The following is a 21,549-nucleotide window of genomic DNA, read 5'->3' as shown; positions in this document are numbered from 1 at the left end:
AACAAAAGTCACAGTAAAGAGCAGTGTGTATTGGACTGTCACATTGTCATCCTGCAACTCCTGAGAAGAGACTTGGGCACAGCTCTGGCCACAGACACTGTGGGAAGCCCAGGAAGCTTTTGCTTCTGTTTTGGTTTGTTAAAGCAACACCTGACAGGTGACCATGCCAGAGGCTCTGCAGCACCAGGGTGGCACACACAGGAGTCAACTTGCATTCAAGAGGAAAACCAGGAATGAACCATCAGGTCAACAGGTGAGATCCTGCTGCTTTCTTCATGTCCTGCAGGGATCAGAGAGGAGGGTACTTCCAACCATGCAAATTCCTCATGGCCAAATTCAGTTTGGAAATGTTGGTGTCAATGTTTGGACATGCTCTGCTGTGAGCACCTGGCAGTGGGGATGCTCCAAGGCCTGGGCAGGAGCGATGGATGCTCTGCTGGCACTCCCAGCCACAGTCCTGTCCTGCACTGCTGAGCCCCTGCTGGAGCTGGCTCTGCTCTGCAGACGAGAGGGTGGATCTGATCCCCAGGGTGACAAAGGCAGCCTGTGCTCTCCTGCCTCCTCTTCCCTCCTGCCCCAGTGTTTGTGCACTTTGGGTGATGAGCTCCAGCTGCTCTTTGGAGTTCACAGCTGTGTAGGAACAGTGCCTGGGTGAGCAGTCCTTAAGACATTGACAAAATACAACATTAGTTCTGCCTGGAGCTTAGCATCAACTGCAAACAGTTAAGTTTCCTTGCTACCAGTTAAATTCTTCCTTGCTGTCCATAAAATCTTTTTGGCTTTTAAAAATAATCTGTGTAATCTTGAAGCATGATGGATATTTGGGCTCCATTTACAGTATAAATTAGGAATGCTGTGCTCTTTCTCTTTTGACATGTTTGCTTTTGTACCAGAAAAGTATTTAAGTCCTGACTGGCTTGTTTTCAGCAATCAAGTGAGGTTTTGGTATCTGGAAACATAATGGAAGTGGAATTGCTGTTTCCTATGGAAATAACATGTATCCCAAGTCACCCCTTTCCATCTACTCACTGCAGTTCTGGCTCAAACAAGCTTTGGTTGAGTGTCAGGAATTTTTGAGAGAAACCAAAATAACTCAATTATGAGGTCAATTATTCCTGATTGTGGTGGTGCTATGGGTGAGTCATGCAAGGCCTGATTCTTCCATCAGTCTGTAGAACAGTCCCTTCTGAGCTATTAAGTGTTCTGGAGTATCAAATTCTGCTATCCAGCCATTTTCCAAGACTAAAATCCTGTGAACATTAAAAGAAATGTAAGTTTGGGATTACACCAGCCCCTATAATAAACTTACTAATTTCTAGTTAGTTTTAAAATAAATTTCAGTACTTGCTGGTTATTCAGCCAAGCTTTCCAACAGCTTTTCAGCTGGGAAACAGTGCTGGAATAGAAAGGGTTTCTGATGAGTGACTGTTCAAGTGCTGAGTTTGGGAGGAGGGGTTTTTGCAGCTGAGACTGGAGTGAGATTTGTGAAGGGGTATTGGGTGTTTTAGTGTCACAGCTCTCAGGTGACCAAGGAGCTGTAGTCGTGGTGTTGCTGTCAGTGGGGGGAGAGGGCTGTGACACAGCAGGACAGGCACCGTGTGGGAGTAAAGGATCTCTGATGAACCTGCTGGTGCCCTGCTGGTTTAACAGAGATCCTCCGAACTCCAAAGCAAAGCTTGGAGGTTTGAACACCAAGAGGACAGAAATGGAGTTGCTGTTCAGCAGCACAGTGGGGTGTGAGTCACAGCAGCTGCCCGAGTGCTCCCCTGCTCAGAGGTGTCCTTACCTGTCACAGTCCAGCACGGTGTTCACCCTGTGAGCCACTGTCAGCACGGTGCTGTCCCTGAACTGAGTCCTCAGCATGCACTGAATCTGGGCATCAGTCTCTAAATCCACTGCTGCTGTGGCCTCATCCAGAATGAGGATTTTGGCTTTCTGCAGGAGTGCTCTGGCCAGGCAAAGCAGCTGTTTCTGACCAGTGCTGCAAGTAGGAAGAGGGATGGTAAACTGAGGCCAGTACTCACTTTTCCTTGGGGTCAGAACAGATGATTCATTTGAAATCAATAATGGAAAGGTGATTGCTCCCTTTCTCTGAAAGGATGATTGAGGCTGGTGGCACTGCAGGTAGGTAACAGCATGAAACAGCCTAAGGGAGGGAGGGGAAGGTATTGCTATGGCACCCAGAAGAGCTGCACTTGGAACAGATTGCAGGGTTTTAGGTACTGCACAAATGCAAACCAGCACAATGATTGAGTCTGAAAGGTCTTCCTTAGTGTCTTAGGATTTGATTTCGTGCTGCTAAACAGGACAGTAAAGCAGCAATTTTCAGTCTGGACATCATTAATGATTTTGTTTTTTAAAGGAATTAGCCTCCTTATCCAAGCAGCTCCGTTCTCCTAGCCCAGGGGCTGGCACTGCCCTGCCACTGTCCTTCTGCAGATAAAAGGTACCTTAGGTTTTCCCCTTGGTCAGTGCACTTATATTCCAGCTGCTCTGGCAAATCTGCAACAAAGTTCTTGAGCTGAGTCAGTTCCAAAGCTGTCCAGATGTCTGCATCAGTGTATTGGTTTAATGGGTCGAGATTCATTCTTAGGGAGCCAGAAAACAAAACTGGATCCTGAGCACAGAGACAGTACAAACAACTCCTGAAATTAATTATAAAAATGAGCTCTTGCGTCCTGCCTGCTGGGTGGGAATCTATGGCTGATGTTATATTCAATGGCAGATGAACATGGCATAGAGGTTATTTCCAACTTGGGAATTGCTCAATGTCCCTCCTCTCACAGAATCTTTATAAACCCTTCCCAGGTATTCAAGACACTGTTCAAATATTTTGGAAATTAATTTCATACCTGGGGAATGACCGTGATCTTGGTTCTGAGGTCGTGCAGACCTAGCTGGGCAATGTCCTGTCCATCAATGAGGATTGCTCCTTCTGCAGCTTCCACCAATCTCAGCAAGCCCACGGCAAGGCTGGATTTCCCAGCTCCTGTTCTGCCAGTGATGCCAATCTGAAAATGCAGTGGGAGGACTTTGGTTTGGATGTTGATTGTTTTCTCACAGGTGGACAAATGTGTTGTGTAGCTCCTCTTGGCCTTTTGACGGGAGACAGCTTTGCACAGATCAGATCCTTAGGGCTGTTTGCGATTCACAGTCTGACAATACTTTCTTTAAATGGAAGCATTTACAGCTCACAATTGTTTTGTATGAAAAGGAATGACAAAAGCCTTTGAAGGAAAGAATAATTACAAGACTTAGTTTGAACAAGGCCTTGATGTGGAACTAGACTGAAAAAGTGGAATTCCTTTGCTGTAATAAGCTGGACAAGGTGTGCAGTGTGGGAGATGGCTCCTGCTTCCCTGCAGCTGCCAGGTTGCTGTAGCTGGGTGCAGGCAGGGGCTGGATGCCCTGGATCTGGTCAGTGCCCAGCACTGCTCACACTGCTCAAGAAGGGGTTTTTTACCTTCTCATGCCTGTTGATGGTCACACTGACACGCCTCAGTGCTAACTCCAAACCTGGCCTGTAGCACAGGCTGTAGTTTCTAAATTCAATCCTTCCCTCAGTGGGCCAATCTTGTCCTTGAAGTTTGCCATTCAGAGTCCAGGGTGCCTGAAGAGATGGAAGAAAGCAGCAGTGTTGAAGGCTGATTTAAATTACCCAGTCAAGGTGTCTTCATGAACTTAAATTACCCACAGGTGTCTTCATGAGCTTTCCATTCCAGTATTGCCAATACTGGAAAGGGAAGTTCATGAAGACACCTGTGTCAACTGCCCCCCAATCTCTTTGCAGTTTCCAAACCAGAAAAAGGCCTCTAACTTTCATACTGCAGATGTTGTTTTTACTTCATCCAAAGATGCTGGTCGGATTTTCTTTACTGAAAATGGGGATGAATGTTTGCTTGCATGTCAGAGTTCTGAAACTGAGTGGTTCAATAAAAAAAATTTATATGCCCCCATAAACAGGGCTGTGAAAGCCTCCTCTCTCAGGGCAGCACATGGAGATATAGTTTTAATGATTATAGAACAAAAATTACTGCACTGGAAACTTTTAGCAGTTAAAAGGCTATCTAGAAGCCATTACTTATCAGTGAGTTGCATCTGAAGTCACATAATAAATACTCCAAATATGGGCAGGAAATGTCTCATTCCATGAGTGTTAACAAGTGAAGCTATTTTAATGGCAATCCAGTGCATAACTGTCTTAAGGAAATAATGATCTGAGGTTATAAAACAAGTCCAGTCAGTTGGATAAACCCCAAATGCTGCAGTTCTTTAAAGGAAACATGACTGGCCTTTTAGAAGGGGAAAGCTGGAGGTTTTTCAGGTGGAACTGAAAAGTTACTCATGAGTTTGCAGAGACGTTCAGCCCCTTCTGGTAAGGTCAGCAGTGGATTAGCTACCTCCTTAGGAGTCTTCAGGTATTCCCTCACTCTCTCCACAGCAACAGTGTTGTTCTCTACTTCTGTCCAGGAGCGAACCATCCAGTTCAGAACACCAGTTATCTGCCACAGTGGAACAGAAGCATTAGGGCAGACAAAATGAGCCCTGACCTCTGCTCAGGAGATACCTGGTACTTTGTCTTAATTTCTAAAGATCTCCTCATCAGCTAATTATATCAGAAATTAGATTACATCAGAAGACCTTAAAATGCTGAAGTGAAAGCCAGGTCCTGCCATAGCCCTTTCAGCATGTTTATAGAGAATGAAATGCTACTGATTTGGATGCTCAAAGATGGTGTAGCTATTTCTTAGGCTCTTGTGCAACTAGTCTACAAGCAGGTAAGACAGGTTCTAAAGACCTTGCTTCAGCTGCCCAGGGCTTGCTCTGACTTATATTGTGAGTTCAAGTGTAGGACCTGCTCCAGATGCTCTGGATTTCAGCAATGACAGCAGGATTTGGTAGGAAAAGGCATCTAAAAAGGCACAGAAATAGTTCAAAACAGAAATTTAAATGCAGTTGCTTTTGATAAAGGCAAGCAGGGTATTATTTCCCCACTGGGTTACCTGGAGAGCATAGGAAAGGGAGAAGCCAGCAGTTCCTGGGCTGAGCTGTGTCCTGCCCATGGCTGCAAACAGGGCTGCAAACAGCACGATGCCATTGCCCAGGAACTCCAGGTTTGTAGCAAGCCACCTGCAGGAGGAGAGGAGCACAGAGCTGTTGCTGGGTGCCCTCTCCCTTTCTCCCAAAACATGATTACTTTACAGAACACTCATGGAGCAGATTTGTACCTGTCAGCAACAGCTCCAGGGAAGCAAATTCGCTGGTTCTCATCCACTAGGAAATTGCTTTTTGAAATAAACCTCTGCTGGTCTTTGTGAGCACGGATCACACTGCTGCCTTGGAAGGTTTCTGAGATGTGGGAGTAGATGGGTGACCTGCTGGCAGCCTCCAAGCGCCTCAGCTGGCAGGAGGTGCTGACATAGAAGTGCTGGGACAAGGGGAAAGGAAGGGACAGTCATTGGAAGTCTTGTGCCTCTGTGGAGGTACTCCAGAGGAAATTTGGGAAGGCCTCAACAAATGCAATAGTACTGTCCTTGTGTTAAAAAACCTTATGTGCATGCAGGACATGCCCCTAAAAGATGAGGCAGTGTTCCTACCTCTGTCTTTATTAGGAATAATCCTAACTATTTCTAATTTCTAATATTACTAATTTGGTTGGGGCAGAGGAGCCAGGGTGCTGTGAACCCACAAAACCTCTACACTCAGTTTCTCCTGCAGCTGAGCCTTTTGCTTGATGGAGAACAGAGATATACTTGCCCCTCCCTAATGCTCAGTCTTGGCTGGCAAACATGGATACATTAAAAACCAGTGTAGGAATTCTGCAGGAAAGGAAAAATGCTTTTGGCTTTCATGTGATTAATGATATATGAGGGATATAGCCTAGGTAGGATTTGTTTTAGACATCAGAAAAGCATAAGCCTGCTTGGGAGGGCTCTGGGGTGCTTTGGAAGGTTGAGGTGATGTGGGAAAGGGACTGACATTACTCTTGTTCAGATGTGACTTGAGATGATGAAACTGATTTCTGCATGCCTTCCCTCCTAAGAAATGGAAGGGGGCTTTCTGCAGGGCTGTGCTGCTTCAGCCTCTCCTGTGTGTGCACCTGTGAGCTCCTACCTGGAACGCTGCATAAAGAACACTCAAGGCTACTATGGCCATTGCTGCCCATGGTGTAGCCACCACAATCACCAGGTAGATCTCCAGTAAGTTGAACAAGAATCCCAGCACAGACTTGAGCTTGTCAGGGATGACAGAATCAACAGCATCCATGTCTCTGGAGAAGCGGGTCAGCAGGTGTCCAGTGGGTGTTTGCTCAAAGAAGAGCATTGGGGATCTCATGACATTGCTCAGCAGCTGCAGGAAGAGCTGGTGTGAGGCTAACACTCCCCCAAGCAGCACTGCTGTTGTGCAGGCAAACCTGCCAAGGGCTGTACGAGAAAAGAAATTATTATTACTAGGTCTGAACAAACCCACCTTGGAGTTCTCCTTAGCAAGATGGTGGTTTCCAGTTACTCCTGTGAATGCTGCCCCAGTGTGCATTCAGGAAGGTGCAACGGGAATCAAACCTCTCTTTAGCAGGAATTAAACCAAGCCTCAGAGTTGCAGGGTGAGCTGCCCTTTCTGCAGGGTAGTTACAGAGTGGCCAAAGACCTTCTAAGCCAGCTTGACGGGGGGCATGGATTCAGGAACTTAAAACATGCAGGACAAATTATTCATTCATCACAAAACAAGCTTGACTGAGACTACTTTAAATTGCTCAGTGATATTTTTCCTTTTTAAATAGAGTGACCAAAAGAATGGTAGCTATTTAAAAAGAAAAAGATAAATGTAGAAGTCCAGAAGTTTCTCTTCTTTTGTCTCTTTTATGTAACCTAAGCCAAGATTTCATTCAGTGTAGCAGTGTGGGGGGCAACAATTCAGCAAGGAGGAGTCCCCACTTGAACTTTGATATGATTAATTTATGCTAGAAGGATGAAAAGAGATGAAAAACCTTTAGGGTTGGGTCCAAAAGCCCAAGGGAATGCACTTGTTTATATTCTGAGAACACATCCTGGATATGGGACAGGGAGCTGGGAATACAGAGAATTAGGTGAGCAACTTCAACACACCTTGAACCACTCCTAAAGCACCAAAGACTCCAAGTCTGAGCTCTGTGAGCTGCTGTGTCCCGTTGTGCACAGGGTCATCTGCCCAGAGGCTGAGCCAGTAGCCCCGGGAGAAGGCCACAGCCTGCTGGCAGGTGAAGGACAGCAGCACATACACACACAGCACCCAGCCTGCTGCCTGCAGGTAGGCTCCATACACCCCAGCTCTCACCTGCAGAGACACATGGGCAGAAAGAGCAGGAGAGGAGGCTGTTAGCTAAAAAAAGCAGCTCTGAAGCAAGGAGTGATTTATAATGGGATTTCTCAGTGATATGTCACTCACAGCAACCGTGTTGATTCTTGTTTTGTTTTCCTCGTGGATGAGTAATGAAGGCATAGTTAAAGAAATCACTGATGAATGATTATTATCAACTGATCAATGTTATGCAATAGGCCCATGTTACTTCTGGAATACATGTAAGGCTTTCTTTATGTGAGGCAGTGGTTTTCCTGTGTGCTGGTGTGAGAGAGAACTGCCATGTTCACACTGGGTGCTGGTGTGGGGAGAGGAGATCCCAGTCTGGCTAGTGCTGGTCCCCTAAAGAAAAAGCTGCCTCTTTTGGGGTTTCTGACTTCTTGCTCTCATTTCCTCTCAGTATATGTCCTTGTCCCAGTTACAGGGCACACTGGTATGCTCAGCTGACTGCCCTGGCTGTGGTTTAGCTGAGGCAGGGAGCTGGCCTGCCTGCCACGGGTGTGTTATCCCCATGGAATGTGTCCTTGCTCCTGCAGGAAGGCGCTGTGCTTACCCTGCCGTGCTCAGTTCTCTCTGCCTTGGTTAATCCTCCGCTGCTGGCTGCAGCACTGGTGCAGGCTGGGCTCACAGGAATGGTCTCCCTTCCCACAGCAGAATTTACTGAATCACTACTTCATGAAGAAAACAAAAATCCTTTCAATTTTTAGCCACCCATCCACACTTAAATCCATGCCAATTTTAAGGGCTGCAGTTTTCAGGCTCCTCCAGAGTGTCCCCAGCCACTGTCCATGTTTGTCACAAGGACTGGCCTCTGTCAAGCCACTGAGGAGCAGAAAAAAGCATTAACCGAGGCTGGTTTGGGATCAGTCTGGCCTTACAGCCCCACAGAGAAGTGATCAGCAGCCAGATGTATCAAGGAGCCTGTACTTGAGCTCTGTTGTGCCTCCTTGTGAAATACAGAAGAAATGTCAGTCAACTTCTACATTCAAGAGCAGGTTTTTGCCTATTCTTGAGTTTTGCTTGTTTGCTCTTATTTATTTACAGATCAATCCCAAACCTCTGTCATACTCAGTGAGAGCCTCTATGTAGGCTTGTATGGGCTTTTGGAGTAAATTCTTCAGTATCTGAGATTGCTTTAAGCTTACCTGAGGGGTTTCTGCTGAGATGGACCATTCCCAGTGATGACAGTGCCTTTGATGTCTCCCATAGCTGTGAAATAAATGTGTTTTTTTCTGAACGCTTTATAATCCTGTTTTGTCCTATACACCCTTTGAAAGACTGGTAATATATGGAGGAAAGATTCATTAAAAATTGTTTCTAGAGGTAGAAATATCAAGGTGAGGCTTGAAGAATAGCACACACAATGGGTAATAGTTTACTGCTTGATTATTGTCTACTAATATGGATTCAAGAATCAATTTTGAGGTGATGAGTCAGTTGATTTGACAGGCATATTTTTCCCCACACAAAGCAACCCCTTACTGTGATTGGATCTCTGCATTAAATGTCCATAATAAAACAGATGTGATATGAAGGGAACAATTGACTGATAGACCTAGGAAGAATGATTCCAACCCATCTGGGTTACCTGGAAAACCAGCAGATGCCTTCTCTTCTGCAGTAACGTGTGAACGAAGAAAATCTGCAAAGGCTCCATTTCTCTCTAGAAGTTCTTGGTAGGAACCACTTTCTGAGATCATTCCATCCACCAGAAAAACAATGTTGTCCACTTGAGGCAAAATGTTAATTGTGTGAGTCACCAGCACACGAGTCTGCTTGGATAAAGAGGAAGCAGTTACAATTGTTCTGCTGTCAGTACTGGTATCAGTATTTCAGGATCAAATTTAGGCCTCAAAAATTCATCAGCCTGAATGGAATTAAAGGGTATTTCCTTTTATTTACATTTCTGAGCATATTTGCACAGATAATTGGAGGAAAGGATGTAGGAAAAGTAATTTTTCCCCAGATAAATTGGCATATTCTGCATTTGTAATATACAGTCAAGCCCTCTGACTACACTTTATGTCTGGTACATTGTTCTTAGGAAGTCATTCTGTTTCAGTACAATAATTATTTTCTGATACTTGCAACTAATCTCATGGAGAGAAAGGTATTTATAATTATATATGTTTGTTTTAATTGGACTTTGTAATGCCAGAAATTGCCTTCTTCTTGTTTGCCTTCTATAATGTGAAACTGAATCAAGTGTTTCTAGGCAATTTATAGTATGAATCCAATAGAGCTGCCCTAGCATTCTCATGTAACCATGTTTTGTTTTCCAGATAGCTAGACAGCAGAGGAATACCAAGAAAAAACAAAACACAACCAATGCAAAAAGAATGGAGGAGAAGTGTTTAAGTGATGCACATTTGGGTGATGAGAACTGTAAAGGTGTCACTGAATTATTCAAAAGTAATGGGATTAGACATCATGGTGATAGAACTTGGAAGAGATCAGGCAGCTCCCCTGAACTATGCTAGAAGTAAATCTCAAAAGGAGGAAGGATGTGGACAGAAGACCAAAGAACTGTAAGCCTGCAGTGAAAGTAAGGCTGGCACTAGGCATGTGGTTTGCATGAGGATAGACAGACTTCCTCCTCCTAAAGGAGATTCTCTGCAGGACTGGCAGGTGCTGTGTGGCCTGCAGAGGTTCCCTAGTCCCCTGCAAAAAAGTGTTTGTAAGCCTTTGATAAACAGAGCAACCCACCCTACTGGAAACAGTTTGTGAGAGACATTGTGCAAATGTTTATAGTTCAGATTCATACACACCTTGTCCTTCAGTAAACCATTGGGTCCAAGAACATGTTCAAAAATGTGCTGCCCAACGTGGGCATCCACAGCTGCCAGGGGATCATCGAGCAGGTAAACGGCAGCCTGCTGGTACACGGCCCGAGCAAGGCTCACTCTCTGCTTCTGCCCCCCAGACAGATTGATTCCCTGGAAAAGAGATTGACTCTGCTTATTTCAAAGCTACAGCGTATTTCCCAACTGCTGACTTCCTTTTACACCCATGTTTTATGACTTCCTTATTTTTAAATCAGTGCACCTCCCTCCCTCCCAATAGGACTCTTGCAGAGGCAGAGTCTCTTGAACAACTCTTTCCTGCAAGAGAGCACCCAAGGATGACCTGGATGTGCTGATTTTTCTCTTAAACATCTCTTATGTCTCTTCCTAGGCTGTCAGAAGGTGGGCTTAAATTAAATTAAATCATGGCCTAATTTTCCAGAAATTCCTGAGCACCTGCCTCTTGTGAGTTTAGGTTTTTTTGTGTTTTCATCACAGCTCCCAGAGTTGTAGTTCCTCAGGGGCAGATGTTTTAAGCAGGACAACTGAAGTTGTAGCTACTCAGGGAAAAGTTAGCCAAAACATAAAGCCAAGGCAGTACCTTTTCTCCTATTTCACTCTTCTGCCCTGCAGGGAAGGTCTCCAAATCAGGGTGCAGTGCACAAGCCTCTGTCACTCTGTTGAACCAGGTTGCATCCATCTCTTTGCCAAATAGAATATTATCTTCCACTGAAGCATTTAGAACCCAAGCTTGCTGGGGGACATAAGCTGCAGTGTCCTATAAGAGTGGAAGAATGTTAGCAAACTTTTCCATAAGCTCAACTTGACACTGTGAGAACCCATCTTTGAAGAAAAGCTCTCTCAGTTGTGGCAATCTGGAATGATCATCAGCACTGACAATTCTCAGAAGGCTTTGCAAAATATGAGTCTGCACTGTTATTACCTTACAGGGGAGGGAACAGAGGTGCCAGTACAGGATGCAATTTACCAGGATGACACTTCAGCTCACTGTCAGAGGGAGAAATAGAACTGGATCTTTGAAGTGTTGTTCCAGTTCCTATTCACAAAGTTCAGGCTCATCTGAGAAGTCTGCAGCGCCTTCAGATAACTAAATGTGGACTGATACATACAGCCTCTGTTAAAATTCAGCAGTAAATGGGTTTTCCTCAGGTAAGTGATGCTGTGGTTCATACCTTGCAGTTCCTGAAAACAGCCTAATTAGAAGCAAATGCTGAGGGGAAAATTCACCTTCATGGTCACGCAGCCCTCGGTGGCCTCCAGCTCGCCCAGCACCGCTGCCAGCAGGGAGGACTTGCCAGCACCCACCTGGCCAACCACAGCCAGCAGAGAGCCCTGGGGCACACTGAGCTCTATGCTGGGGGAGAAAGATCATCTCTTACCACACTTTAGATACACCTTCTGATAGCAAATAATTGTACTTATTATCAAAATTGTTGCTATTGAGTAAATCCCCTGGTTTCATCCCTTCAGACACCTCCAATCAGAAAGTCTTCACCCACATCCCCATCTGAGTTTCATACCCAGATCCTCACTCTGGAGACAGACTAGCTCAAAGCTCTGGATGTAGAACACTCCTGAACATCAGAACTATTCAAAGCTTTTCTTTTCCAAAATGTCAATGCCTTTTGAAATAAGCAGGTAGTGATGTCATATATAATATCTGCATTCCATCTGTTCTACTTTTTTGACTTAAAACACTGTAATTTCATATTTGGGCAAGAAAACTGTCTAAAGAAAACAGTCCCCATATAATAAGGCAACATCCAGATACAGGTACCTTCCCATTTATGCGCTCTTCAACATAAAAGCAAAATTCTGTTTTATCTGATTTTAGAATTTTCAGAATTCAACACTGAATATGAAGCAAACTCAGAAGCCTCTGGATATTCCACCCTGGTTTCACTTAGGCCCTGAGGAATTAGCTCATCCAGCATCCACCCTGACCTACAGGGATGACTAAGGGTAAGTCTGTACCTTCTAAGACAAGCAGAAGTTTCTTTGCTCCAGGAAAAAGTCCCATTTCTTATGGTGATACTTGCCTGTACTAAAACATGAAGAGAGACAGACCACTTGTAAATGCAGAGATAGCTACAGAAATGTCCCAATTTATGTGATTTAATGTTTCAGTGTATATTTATGTTACATAAAATCAACTTTTATTATGAAAAGAAGGAGTAAATCACCAAATTAGATTTCTTTGTTAGAAATAATGAGGCCAGAGACATACAGTGACAGTAAAGGGCAAATATTTTTCTCTTGACTATGGTAGACACCCTGAGTAGAAGCTGAATAATGGAAATTACTCCTCTTATAAGACAAAAGTGCTAACATAAAAGCTTACCACAGCCAGAAGTGCTTCTGCTTGAACTCTCAGGATTCAGTTCTTCCAGATTCAGAAAAGCTGCTAAACGGTTTAAGGAAACTTTGGCCTGAAATGAAGCAGCACACAGAAGAAAATAAGATTTAGAGTAGAAAGGGAGCAAAAACCCAAAGTAAAGACTCGGTTTGAAGACCCACTTAGAATATTGACTCGTGCTATGCTGCAGATGCTGTAGGCTTAGATGGCCAAAGGCAGCTGTTCCTTATGTTACCTGCCTTTATTTCCACTCAGCTTAGCAAAACCTCCATATCCTTCCCTGTGCTTCTGGTTCAGTGAAACTGGCACTTTTTCACCCAATTCTCCCTGCAATCTTTCCAGTGATTGCTTTTGTACATGAAATTCTGTGACAGTCACAGAGTGTAAGAGGGAAATGAATTTCCTAATTTCTTACTGAACAGTGACTTGCTTTTCTCTCTGGCCGGGACTAGCAGGGTCTCCCCTACGAAGATTTTGTTCCACCTGTTCTGATTTCTGTGATTAAAAACAGAACTGGAAGCCCCTCTAAGATCTGATGGTGCTTGTGCTGAGCTACAAAAGACTTAGGAGTAATTCTTGTTGACTATTTTGTCAATATAAAGGAGCCTTTCTGAAAGGCAATGCCACAGTGTACCTTTAGCTGCAAGCCCTTGCACGTCACCATTTCACAGTGGTGAAATAAAATAGCTGATGTGCAGAGCCCTAAGAAATCCCTACCTTTACCTGTTAATGGGGATATGTAAAAACCCCTTATGGCCAAAGGAAGAGGAACAGGGCCTGCAGTTAACCTGGACAGCAGCATTGATGGAGAAGGGCAGGAAGGAGTGGGCAGTGTTGAGGATGTTGATCAGTGTCAAGGACACAAAGGCCTTCTCAGCATCCAGCACGTGTGTGTTGTCCACCAGGGTGTAGACAGCAAACATGACAAATGTGATCTGAAAGGGAGCAAAGGACAAGCAAACCATTTGCTTCAGAATGGTTCAAAGGTGACAGGCCCTTCAAGACTCTGGGACTCATCTGGTTAAATCCAGGCTTTCCCTTCTAGGTGCCTGTCCTGCAGGCACCACAGGCAAAGGTCCCGCGTGTTGGTTGATCACTGGATGTTTGTTCTGCTTTAAGGAAGTTTTGGTGCAGCAGCCACAGCAACTCCTGTGACCTCCAGGCAGATATAATCTTTAGCTGTCTATAGGAAAAATCTGTCCAGGCAGGAGTACAAAGGAAAAGGGAAGTAACAGCATATGTTTTATGTAGGAAGGTGATCCACTCACCAGGAAAGTTGATGAATGGAAAGAAACTAGGGATGCTGAGAAGAGAATCTGAGATCTTTTTAAGGCCTGAAGTTCTTGCTTTCTGATTCCAAATAATTTCTCCATGAAGGTTTTCTCCCAGCCATACAGTTTGATTACTTTAATGTTACTGAGAATTTCACTGGTGAGTTTGGCCCTCTCATCCTTATGTTTCATCTGGATTTCCTGTAATAAATGTTTGAGTTTTATCATTTAATAGGTTGAATGTTTAATGGTGCAATTGTTCTGGAAAAAATACCTTATTCCTGCCTCCAAGTCCTGAATAAATTTCCCTGCAGTTGAGCTGGGTATGCTGTTTTGCTTATGACTCTTCTAGGCAGGGAAATATTTTACTTATGATCTTCAGAGCTTTGTTTTTACTGGCAGTACATAAAAACAACAGAAAAGTAGGGCACACACAGTAAAAAGGCTGAACATGGAAGAGCTTATTCTAAATTTCAAGAAATTTTGCAGGCTTCAAATCCTCCTATGTTACTTCAGACGGTTGTGGTAAGCGTGAATAAATATAAGTAATCACATAACTCAGTAAACCACTTCATTTTTATGAAGCAAAATGTACCTGAAACTGACTCCTCTTCTTGGTGATCACGAAATTCAGAGGCAAAAGAAAAAGAAATACAGCAATTGCAGTCAAGGCAGATGGCCCTAGAAGCTGCCAGGAGAGAAAAAAGAGAAGGAACTTCTGGTGATGACTAGGCAAGACTGCTTTTTGTTCCCTTGCTTACCTTCCCTCTTCTTTGAACTTGTGCATAACATCCCTCTGGCTAAGCCTTTACTGTAATCTTGCCTTTGCCTTTCCAGGGAGTTGTGCTCCTAAGCACTGTGGATTGTTAACTCTCCAAGCCGGATAACTCCTGTCATCAGGCTGAGCTGAATTTATTCGCTCCCTTGTTAGGAGCTGGATCGGTGCTGAAGGCGATCCAGAGGCACGCTGGCAATTCAAGCCATTCCCGGCTCTTCTCGTCCATCCCTGGATGCGTTCAGAAGGACATCTTGTGGCTGCCCCGAGTAAGTGACCCCAGACAACACCAGGTTTTCCTTCAAAACAAACCCAAACCCTCAAACAAGTATTCCTGCAGCACAAATAGTCCAGCTTGTCTGCATGAGATGAAATGGTGGCATTATCCTGTGCCATTATGTTGGGACAGCTCTTGCATCCCAGGGTTCATAACAATTATGTATGAACACTTGTTTTTCATGGGTTAGTTATATCTCCAGTGTGACTGGAGAGGGCTGGAGAGGGGAGTAACACATAGAGTTACAGGTATTGTCTGCACAAATGGTCTGTGAACACCAGCAAAGAACGTGTCATTATCTCCAAGCACATTCAACTAGTCAATGTCATTAGAAAAGGGATGATGACTTCACCACAGTCTGTATCACAGCTACTGATTTTCACAGTCACAGCATCCTGCCAGGCACCAGGCACAATCCATCCTGGGTAGTAAAGGAAGGCCTCAAAGGCCTCTGGAAAGCTCCTGTGAATCACCTGTCTCTATACTGCTCATGCTTCCATTGGCCAAGAACAGGGACTAAACAACAGGGCTCTGTACTGCTGAGAAAAGATTACCATCCATTATTCCTAATTCAGGTTTTGCTCTGTCCTTGCTGAACTCCTTGCTACCTATGCAATTCAAAGTATCCAACAGTCTCTCTGAATGGCATGTAACTTTGCTTCAAGCTCTTTCACGGATCTGGTGGTAACCAGGCTTCAGGACGAAGTATGTCAAGCTGCTATTTCATATCATTCCCCATTATGTTCTGGGACTGTGCCAAGGAGCTGGAACTGGACTTTCAGCCTACACTGGGCCACCACCCAGCGGTTGTAAAGAGAAGTGACAGGAAAATCTGAAGCAGAAGTTTATCAGTCAGCTCACAATAATCATACTCACAGTCTCTTAAAAGGGACTGAATGCTGAATACACAGGTGAGAAGATGAACTGAAGGATCAGACAAGGATTCTGTCTCAATGAAAATACCTTTCAGAAAGAAAAGTGAATCCACCGTGCTACAGAGCTAAGAAAAATATGGCGATTTCATGTAATTCAAACTAGTAAGTATAATTTTGAAACCTCATTTTTCCTTTGATATTTAGAATAGAAAGGGATTGATAAATACTGTCATATTTTACCTGCCACAAGAAGACAAAGCAGATGATAATCCGAATAGGAGCCAGCCAGGTCCCATTAAAATAGATAATCAGATCCATTAGCTTTTGCACATCAACAGATACCAGATTAACAATTTCACCTGTGGTTGCTGCTTTCCTTGAGGCATTTGACATAACCAGGATCTAGACAGGGTAGAGAAGAAAGAAAAGGCATTATCAAACAACAGCTTTGGTCCAAAAGTCAAACAACATTCTTTTCCTCACAGAGAACAGAATGTCAAATCCCAGGTATTGAAAACATGTTGCTACCTGGGCCATGTGACTTCACTTCAAGATGAAGCATTTACTCCTTTTCCCCAGTCATCACAAGAAATACATGTTATTTATACATGTACATACAGCATAAGAAAGTCCATGTTGATTTTTGCTCTTCCCTTTTCTTGGCTTTTCCTTCATAGGGAAGCTCTAAAGAATGTACCTGCCATGTACTGCTCAGAGATTAATCTACATCCTAAAACTAGTTTCTAATGACATGTCCCCTGATATTGCTATGGACAATGTACATCATTACTGCCAAGGTAGGGCTAGAATAAAAGCAAAGCTAAAGAAGGAGCTGCAGGCTCACCTTCCTGTACACAAGGCCCGTCAGTGCAGTTCTCAGCCTCAGCCCCAGAACAAGGCACATGTACATGTAGCGCTGCTCAAACAGAGTCTGCAGACAGCCCAGCAGGAACATGCTGAAGGCATAGAGGTAGCCAAGCCAGCTTGGGGCTGCCTCATCTTCAATGAACTTCAGGAAAAGGCTGCAAGACAGGAGCCAAATGTTGCTGAATCCACACAGTACTGATGAAATATCAGACACACAAAAATAAACTGGCAGAAATAGCGGTCATTTTTCTGTATTCTCTCTGGCTGAGGTTTATCAGTGAATAGCAGAAGAAGTGGAACATATAACATCCTGATTTTTGAAATCTAGCCACATGTGGTTTTGAAGCAATCTCTGATCTCAGCATCCTCTCTGGGTAGACCTCATTTTCAGTGTTAAGGATGGCTCCTGATTTTCATGAATTTTTCACAAATATGCAAAGTGGTAACTGTAACCTAAGGGAGTCATTGACAATTCCAGAACTTCTAATCTGGACTAAGAAAGGATTTTGCCCATGAAAATATATAATAATGCAGGTTGATGTTGTACCAACAGAACCCACAAAGCATTTAATCAACTAACAAAGTTATTTAAGATGTGTAGGATGCACAGGTGTGCTCTTTATTAGCCAGGGAACATGGAGCCTTAAGACTACAGCAAGTGGCAAGTGATGTGATATACAGAACCATCAAATAACTCCTGTTCTAATGATGTTGTCCAAGGGCTTGGTGCATCCTGTCCTTCCCACTGCTGGAGCACAGTAGTGCAGACAGGTATACACAGCTTCACACAGTGGCTTTGTGTCTTTCCCTCCTGACTTGACAGTGGGTTTAGCACAAATGACACCTGAGCTCCCTTCATCAGCAAGAGCAAATTTCAAAAGGTCATTGTTTGTATGCTGACATACACATCTCTGAGCTCATGCACACAGCAATCTTGTTCATGTGACAGAAATACATCTTAAATGTGCACATACCTCAGTACCTTTGGGGTGGAGAACAAGAAGACATCACAGATAACTAAGCAGACAGTGCTGAGAAGGAAATAAGTTCCAAACATGCTCCAAAGCATTCTCAGTAAGGGCCCAAAGCTCTGACTGTGCTTTGACTGTAGTAGAGCCTCTGTCTCTTCAGCTTTTGCTATATCAGTTTCAGTTTTCTGACCCTTTTTAAATGTGGCAGACTCCATTTTCCTGAAGGAAGAAACAATGAGAAAGTTACCTACAACTGCAGAAAGCTTGGGAATTTTGTATCTTCAAAAAACACTAACTATCTCACACTGGATCTCATACCATGTCCAGTATAAAAGCTCATCAAAACCCGACCCCTCTTACAGAAAGTTAGTTCTGTGCTTCCAGGAGGGGAAGGATGTTCTCCAGCAGATTTTGACACTTAAAATCAGATTTTGCACAAAGGGACTCACACAGCAGTACCTGTGAGTGTATTTGCTTAGATCATCTAGAACTGCCCAGCTGAGCCCATGATGTGCTCTCCAGATCAAATACTCACTGCTGGGTTCTGCCGAGACACTTCTTCCACTCTCTCTCTGCCCAGGCAACAATTTCTTCAGAGGAGTCCTGTTTCCTCACTGGCCACAAGTCATCCACCCCCAGGGCCTGCTGAGAGCCCTTCCAGAGGAGCCTGGAGGACACAGACTGCAGTCAGGGGAGCAGAGCAGGATCTGTGCTGTGTGTGACTCTTTCAGAACACAGAGACATCAAGGGATGCACAGAGAGCACTGACACCACAACACCACTCAGGACTGTCCTGTCCCACAATGAACAGGAATGTCCAGGAACAGCAGCTTTGCTTTAACCCCTAGGCTATCTTCTGTCAGCACAATGGGGATTTGCAAGTCAGCCCTAATTTCTAGTCCATACTGAGAGTCTTGGATAGTGCAGTAGAAAGTTCAGTTTAACTTTCTCTGGGCTCCATGAAATGCAGATGAGACCAAGGTCTGGCAGGCAGAGAGGGCTGTGGTTGGTGTACAGTGATCTTTTGAGATTGATGAGATCAATTTCAAGATTGGGAGGGCACTGGAGGGGTAGTTGGGAGGCAGAAGAGAATTATCTAGAATCACAAATTTGCATTTTAAACTATTTTGAGAAAAGTAAATTAAATTTAATTTGATCTTGTGGGAATACCTCACAAGAGAAATAATTTAAAGAAATAATTTAAATTACTCCATAAGCTAACGCAGGGGCTGAGATATTTCCTACTGGCTGCCATCTACACCCTCTCTGATCTCTGATGCTGCTGCTTTTTTCTGCTATTGTAGCAAAACCATATCTTCTGTTTTCTTACCCAGAGAACCACCAGTATGTGATTTTGGAAAGAAAAGAGCTGCTGGCTTCTGGGCACTGATTCTGATGGGAGAGAAAACATGTGTGATATTTATATGCAGAAAAGGGCATGTGTCAGATGAATATAGTTCCCTTCTGTGCTTCCCAAGGAAAAGCAATCAGAGTTATCCCCCTCCCCATCCATTGAACCAGAGTAAGTGTATTGTGGATGCTCAATGGCATTGGAAGATTTTTGAGAATTTGACTCTGCATAATGTCTCAGATGGAAGAACAAAGAATGTAATTCTTCATACTCAAAGCCATTTATTTTCTTAAGCACAGAGCTCTTCATACTCAATATCACCAACAGAGTACTGCAGCACAGGAGAGCAGCACCAGGAGAAGCAACAGAAGCCCTACCCACTGATTTCAGGGACGAGAAACATGAGTATGGATAGGCTTTTATTTTGAAAAGCTTACACAGAGAGACAGAGTACTGTTATCCCAAATTCTGCCAGTTACCTTTTACAACTGTCAGCTTTTTAACAGAATGATGCATCTTACATCACCCAGATACCCATGTGCCTGTGTATCCCTATATATTTAAAATCCTGTTTCAGCAATGAAGCAAAGCATTAGGAAAAGCCACCTTATACTCACAGGATTGTTGTCAGCTTTAGAGAAGAAGGGAGGGTGATCAACTAAGCAGAATAACACAAGTTCTGCTAGCACCAGGCCAGCATAAAGGTAAGTTGTAACATGGTGGAAATGGTCTTCCAGGAAGCCCTAAGGAACAGAACACCAATGACAATGAGGTAAGAACCTTTATGTTTAACCAGCAGAGAAAGAGCTTCTCATGTTCTACTATGCAAATAAAAATCCACCACAAATATGAACATTTTTCTCAGCACATATTTTAAAAGAAGAATTTGATTCCCCCCCTTGCAGACAGTGAGACAAAACCAGCCCTGTTGTTAAGAGACTTTGTAGTCTGCACATTAACGGTATGGGATCTCACTTACTCTTTCCAGGGCATGCTGAATTTTGGAACTAAACATCACAAGTGCAGCCACAAATGAGAGCAGCCAGTAAATCAATAGGACCCCTGAAGACTGGATGCCCATCATTCTTTCTGCTTGGGTAAGGAACAAGGCAAGGACCTGTGAGGAAGTACAAATTTGTGCAAATAAATACCTGGTAATGGAATGCCAAACATTGTTATCAAATTAATGAATACAGAATAGAGATGATGAATAGAGAAAAATCAGTTAGCTTCTTGCCCAAACATTTCAAGATGTTCAGAGCTACAGTATTGTTCCTAAGAGGCTAACACTGAAAAGCTTTGTGTGCAATTTTGCACTCAAGAATGTCTACAGAGAAGGCAAATAATAAAATTACAATTGGGCCAACAGGCTGGAAGGACTGAGGCTATGAGGAAGCAATGACAGAAGGGGAGAATAGGCACTGATTTATTGAACAGAAATCACATTTCATTCTAAACCATATTAAATCACATACTGTGGTTATGAGAAGTGAAATCTTGTCTCATTGTTGTGAGACCTCTTTCTAAACCTTACTGAATCCTCAGCTCCTGCCAGATGTGCTTCTGCCCAAACTTCAACCCCTGATGTGTCACACAGCAGAGAGGCACAGAGTGCATCCCCAGCCTTCTACTCCCCATCAGCCAAATTTGTGCTCAGAGACAGCAACACCCATGGGAAACGCAAGCTCTGTCCCAGGAGGGCTAAGCTTGGCCATGTGCAGACAAACAAGGGAGGAATTACCATTGTGATTCCCACCACAGCAGGGCTAATGAAGAGTGCTGGGGTCCGTGGGATTCCTTGGCTTTTCTCCCACACCATGAAGAAGACATTAGAAAAACACAGTATTACCAGGATGAACCCAAGGACCTGAGGCAGAGACAGAAAACACACACTGGAATGAACTGAAATGCTGGGACAGTCTACCAAACTGATCCAAGCTGCCTGGGCAGTAAGACTGGAGGGGTGGAAGATCAAGTTGGGGACAGAGAATGTTATGGAAGTGTCAGGGAATCAAATGGAAATACAGGGGAGAAGATCTTATGACATCTCTTCCTAAAACTTTACTTGATTTATACTGACCTGAGCTGGTAAATGTCAAAAAACCCAGCAGAGATGGATCATCAGGACAGAATTAATAATTTAGGAAAGTTAAACTCTGCATCAAAGTTGAGATAATTTAGGACCAAACCCTATGCTTCACTCTTACCATTTTGGCTTTGAAGATGTGGGACATCCTGATGTAGCCTTTGTTTCTGTGTCGAAGGTACCAGTAGTAGAAAGGAAAACAGACCCAAAGATAGGCACAAGGGATCCAGGCAAGGATGGAGCTCTCGAAGCACCAGCTCACTCCTGGGATGTTTGTATGCCATGTCTGGTTCCAGTCCTGAAACAGAAACAAGGCAGAAGTGAAGGACATGGTGCAGAGCAAGGCTGGGGACGGGAATCCTGTGTCGGAAAGAGGAAGAAGATAACGACTCGCAAGCTATTAGGGGAGTTTATCAACCTTGGGGATGGAAATCTACGCGAGTCCGGACTGATGGACTCGCTAGAGGTACTTTTAAATGTATTTCTCCAGTGGGTCCGGGCTGGTCCTCGCCGCTCAGCACATTTACTGTAGCTAAGCGGTCTGTTCGGGCGAGCACCGTCCCGGGGAGGCAAAGTCC

General features: G+C 44.0%; 1 protein-coding gene across 1 annotated transcript in view; it reads right to left on the bottom strand.

Annotated features, from left to right (window-relative positions):
- Positions 1–574: 574 nt before the first annotated feature.
- The window catches only part of LOC106631803 (multidrug resistance-associated protein 6-like), a 21,502-nt gene continuing 527 nt past the window's right edge, over positions 575–21,549 (bottom strand). Inside the window, exons 3-32 of the mRNA XM_014306787.2 lie at positions 21,093–21,269; positions 20,627–20,752; positions 19,865–20,002; positions 19,503–19,628; positions 18,865–18,926; positions 18,070–18,201; positions 17,538–17,753; positions 16,541–16,718; positions 15,937–16,098; positions 14,365–14,457; positions 13,767–13,970; positions 13,287–13,433; positions 12,484–12,571; positions 12,117–12,186; positions 11,370–11,496; positions 10,723–10,899; positions 10,107–10,274; positions 8,927–9,110; positions 8,484–8,547; positions 7,892–8,009; positions 7,107–7,314; positions 6,115–6,425; positions 5,229–5,428; positions 5,004–5,130; positions 4,401–4,502; positions 3,464–3,610; positions 2,853–3,011; positions 2,451–2,617; positions 1,787–1,981; positions 575–1,250 (exon numbers count right to left, since the gene is read on the bottom strand). Of these exons, the coding sequence (XP_014162262.1) occupies positions 1,142–1,250; positions 1,787–1,981; positions 2,451–2,617; positions 2,853–3,011; positions 3,464–3,610; positions 4,401–4,502; positions 5,004–5,130; positions 5,229–5,428; positions 6,115–6,425; positions 7,107–7,314; positions 7,892–8,009; positions 8,484–8,547; positions 8,927–9,110; positions 10,107–10,274; positions 10,723–10,899; positions 11,370–11,496; positions 12,117–12,186; positions 12,484–12,571; positions 13,287–13,433; positions 13,767–13,970; positions 14,365–14,457; positions 15,937–16,098; positions 16,541–16,718; positions 17,538–17,753; positions 18,070–18,201; positions 18,865–18,926; positions 19,503–19,628; positions 19,865–20,002; positions 20,627–20,752; positions 21,093–21,269 (4,482 nt within the window). The 3' untranslated portion in view covers positions 575–1,141. The remainder of the gene's footprint in view (positions 1,251–1,786; positions 1,982–2,450; positions 2,618–2,852; positions 3,012–3,463; positions 3,611–4,400; positions 4,503–5,003; positions 5,131–5,228; positions 5,429–6,114; positions 6,426–7,106; positions 7,315–7,891; positions 8,010–8,483; positions 8,548–8,926; positions 9,111–10,106; positions 10,275–10,722; positions 10,900–11,369; positions 11,497–12,116; positions 12,187–12,483; positions 12,572–13,286; positions 13,434–13,766; positions 13,971–14,364; positions 14,458–15,936; positions 16,099–16,540; positions 16,719–17,537; positions 17,754–18,069; positions 18,202–18,864; positions 18,927–19,502; positions 19,629–19,864; positions 20,003–20,626; positions 20,753–21,092; positions 21,270–21,549) is intronic.

The sequence above is a fragment of the Geospiza fortis genome, unplaced genomic scaffold (genome assembly GCF_000277835.1).
Source record: "Geospiza fortis unplaced genomic scaffold, GeoFor_1.0 scaffold237, whole genome shotgun sequence".
NCBI classification, from domain to species: Eukaryota; Metazoa; Chordata; class Aves; order Passeriformes; family Thraupidae; genus Geospiza; species Geospiza fortis.
This window is presented reverse-complemented; position numbering and strand designations above follow the sequence as displayed.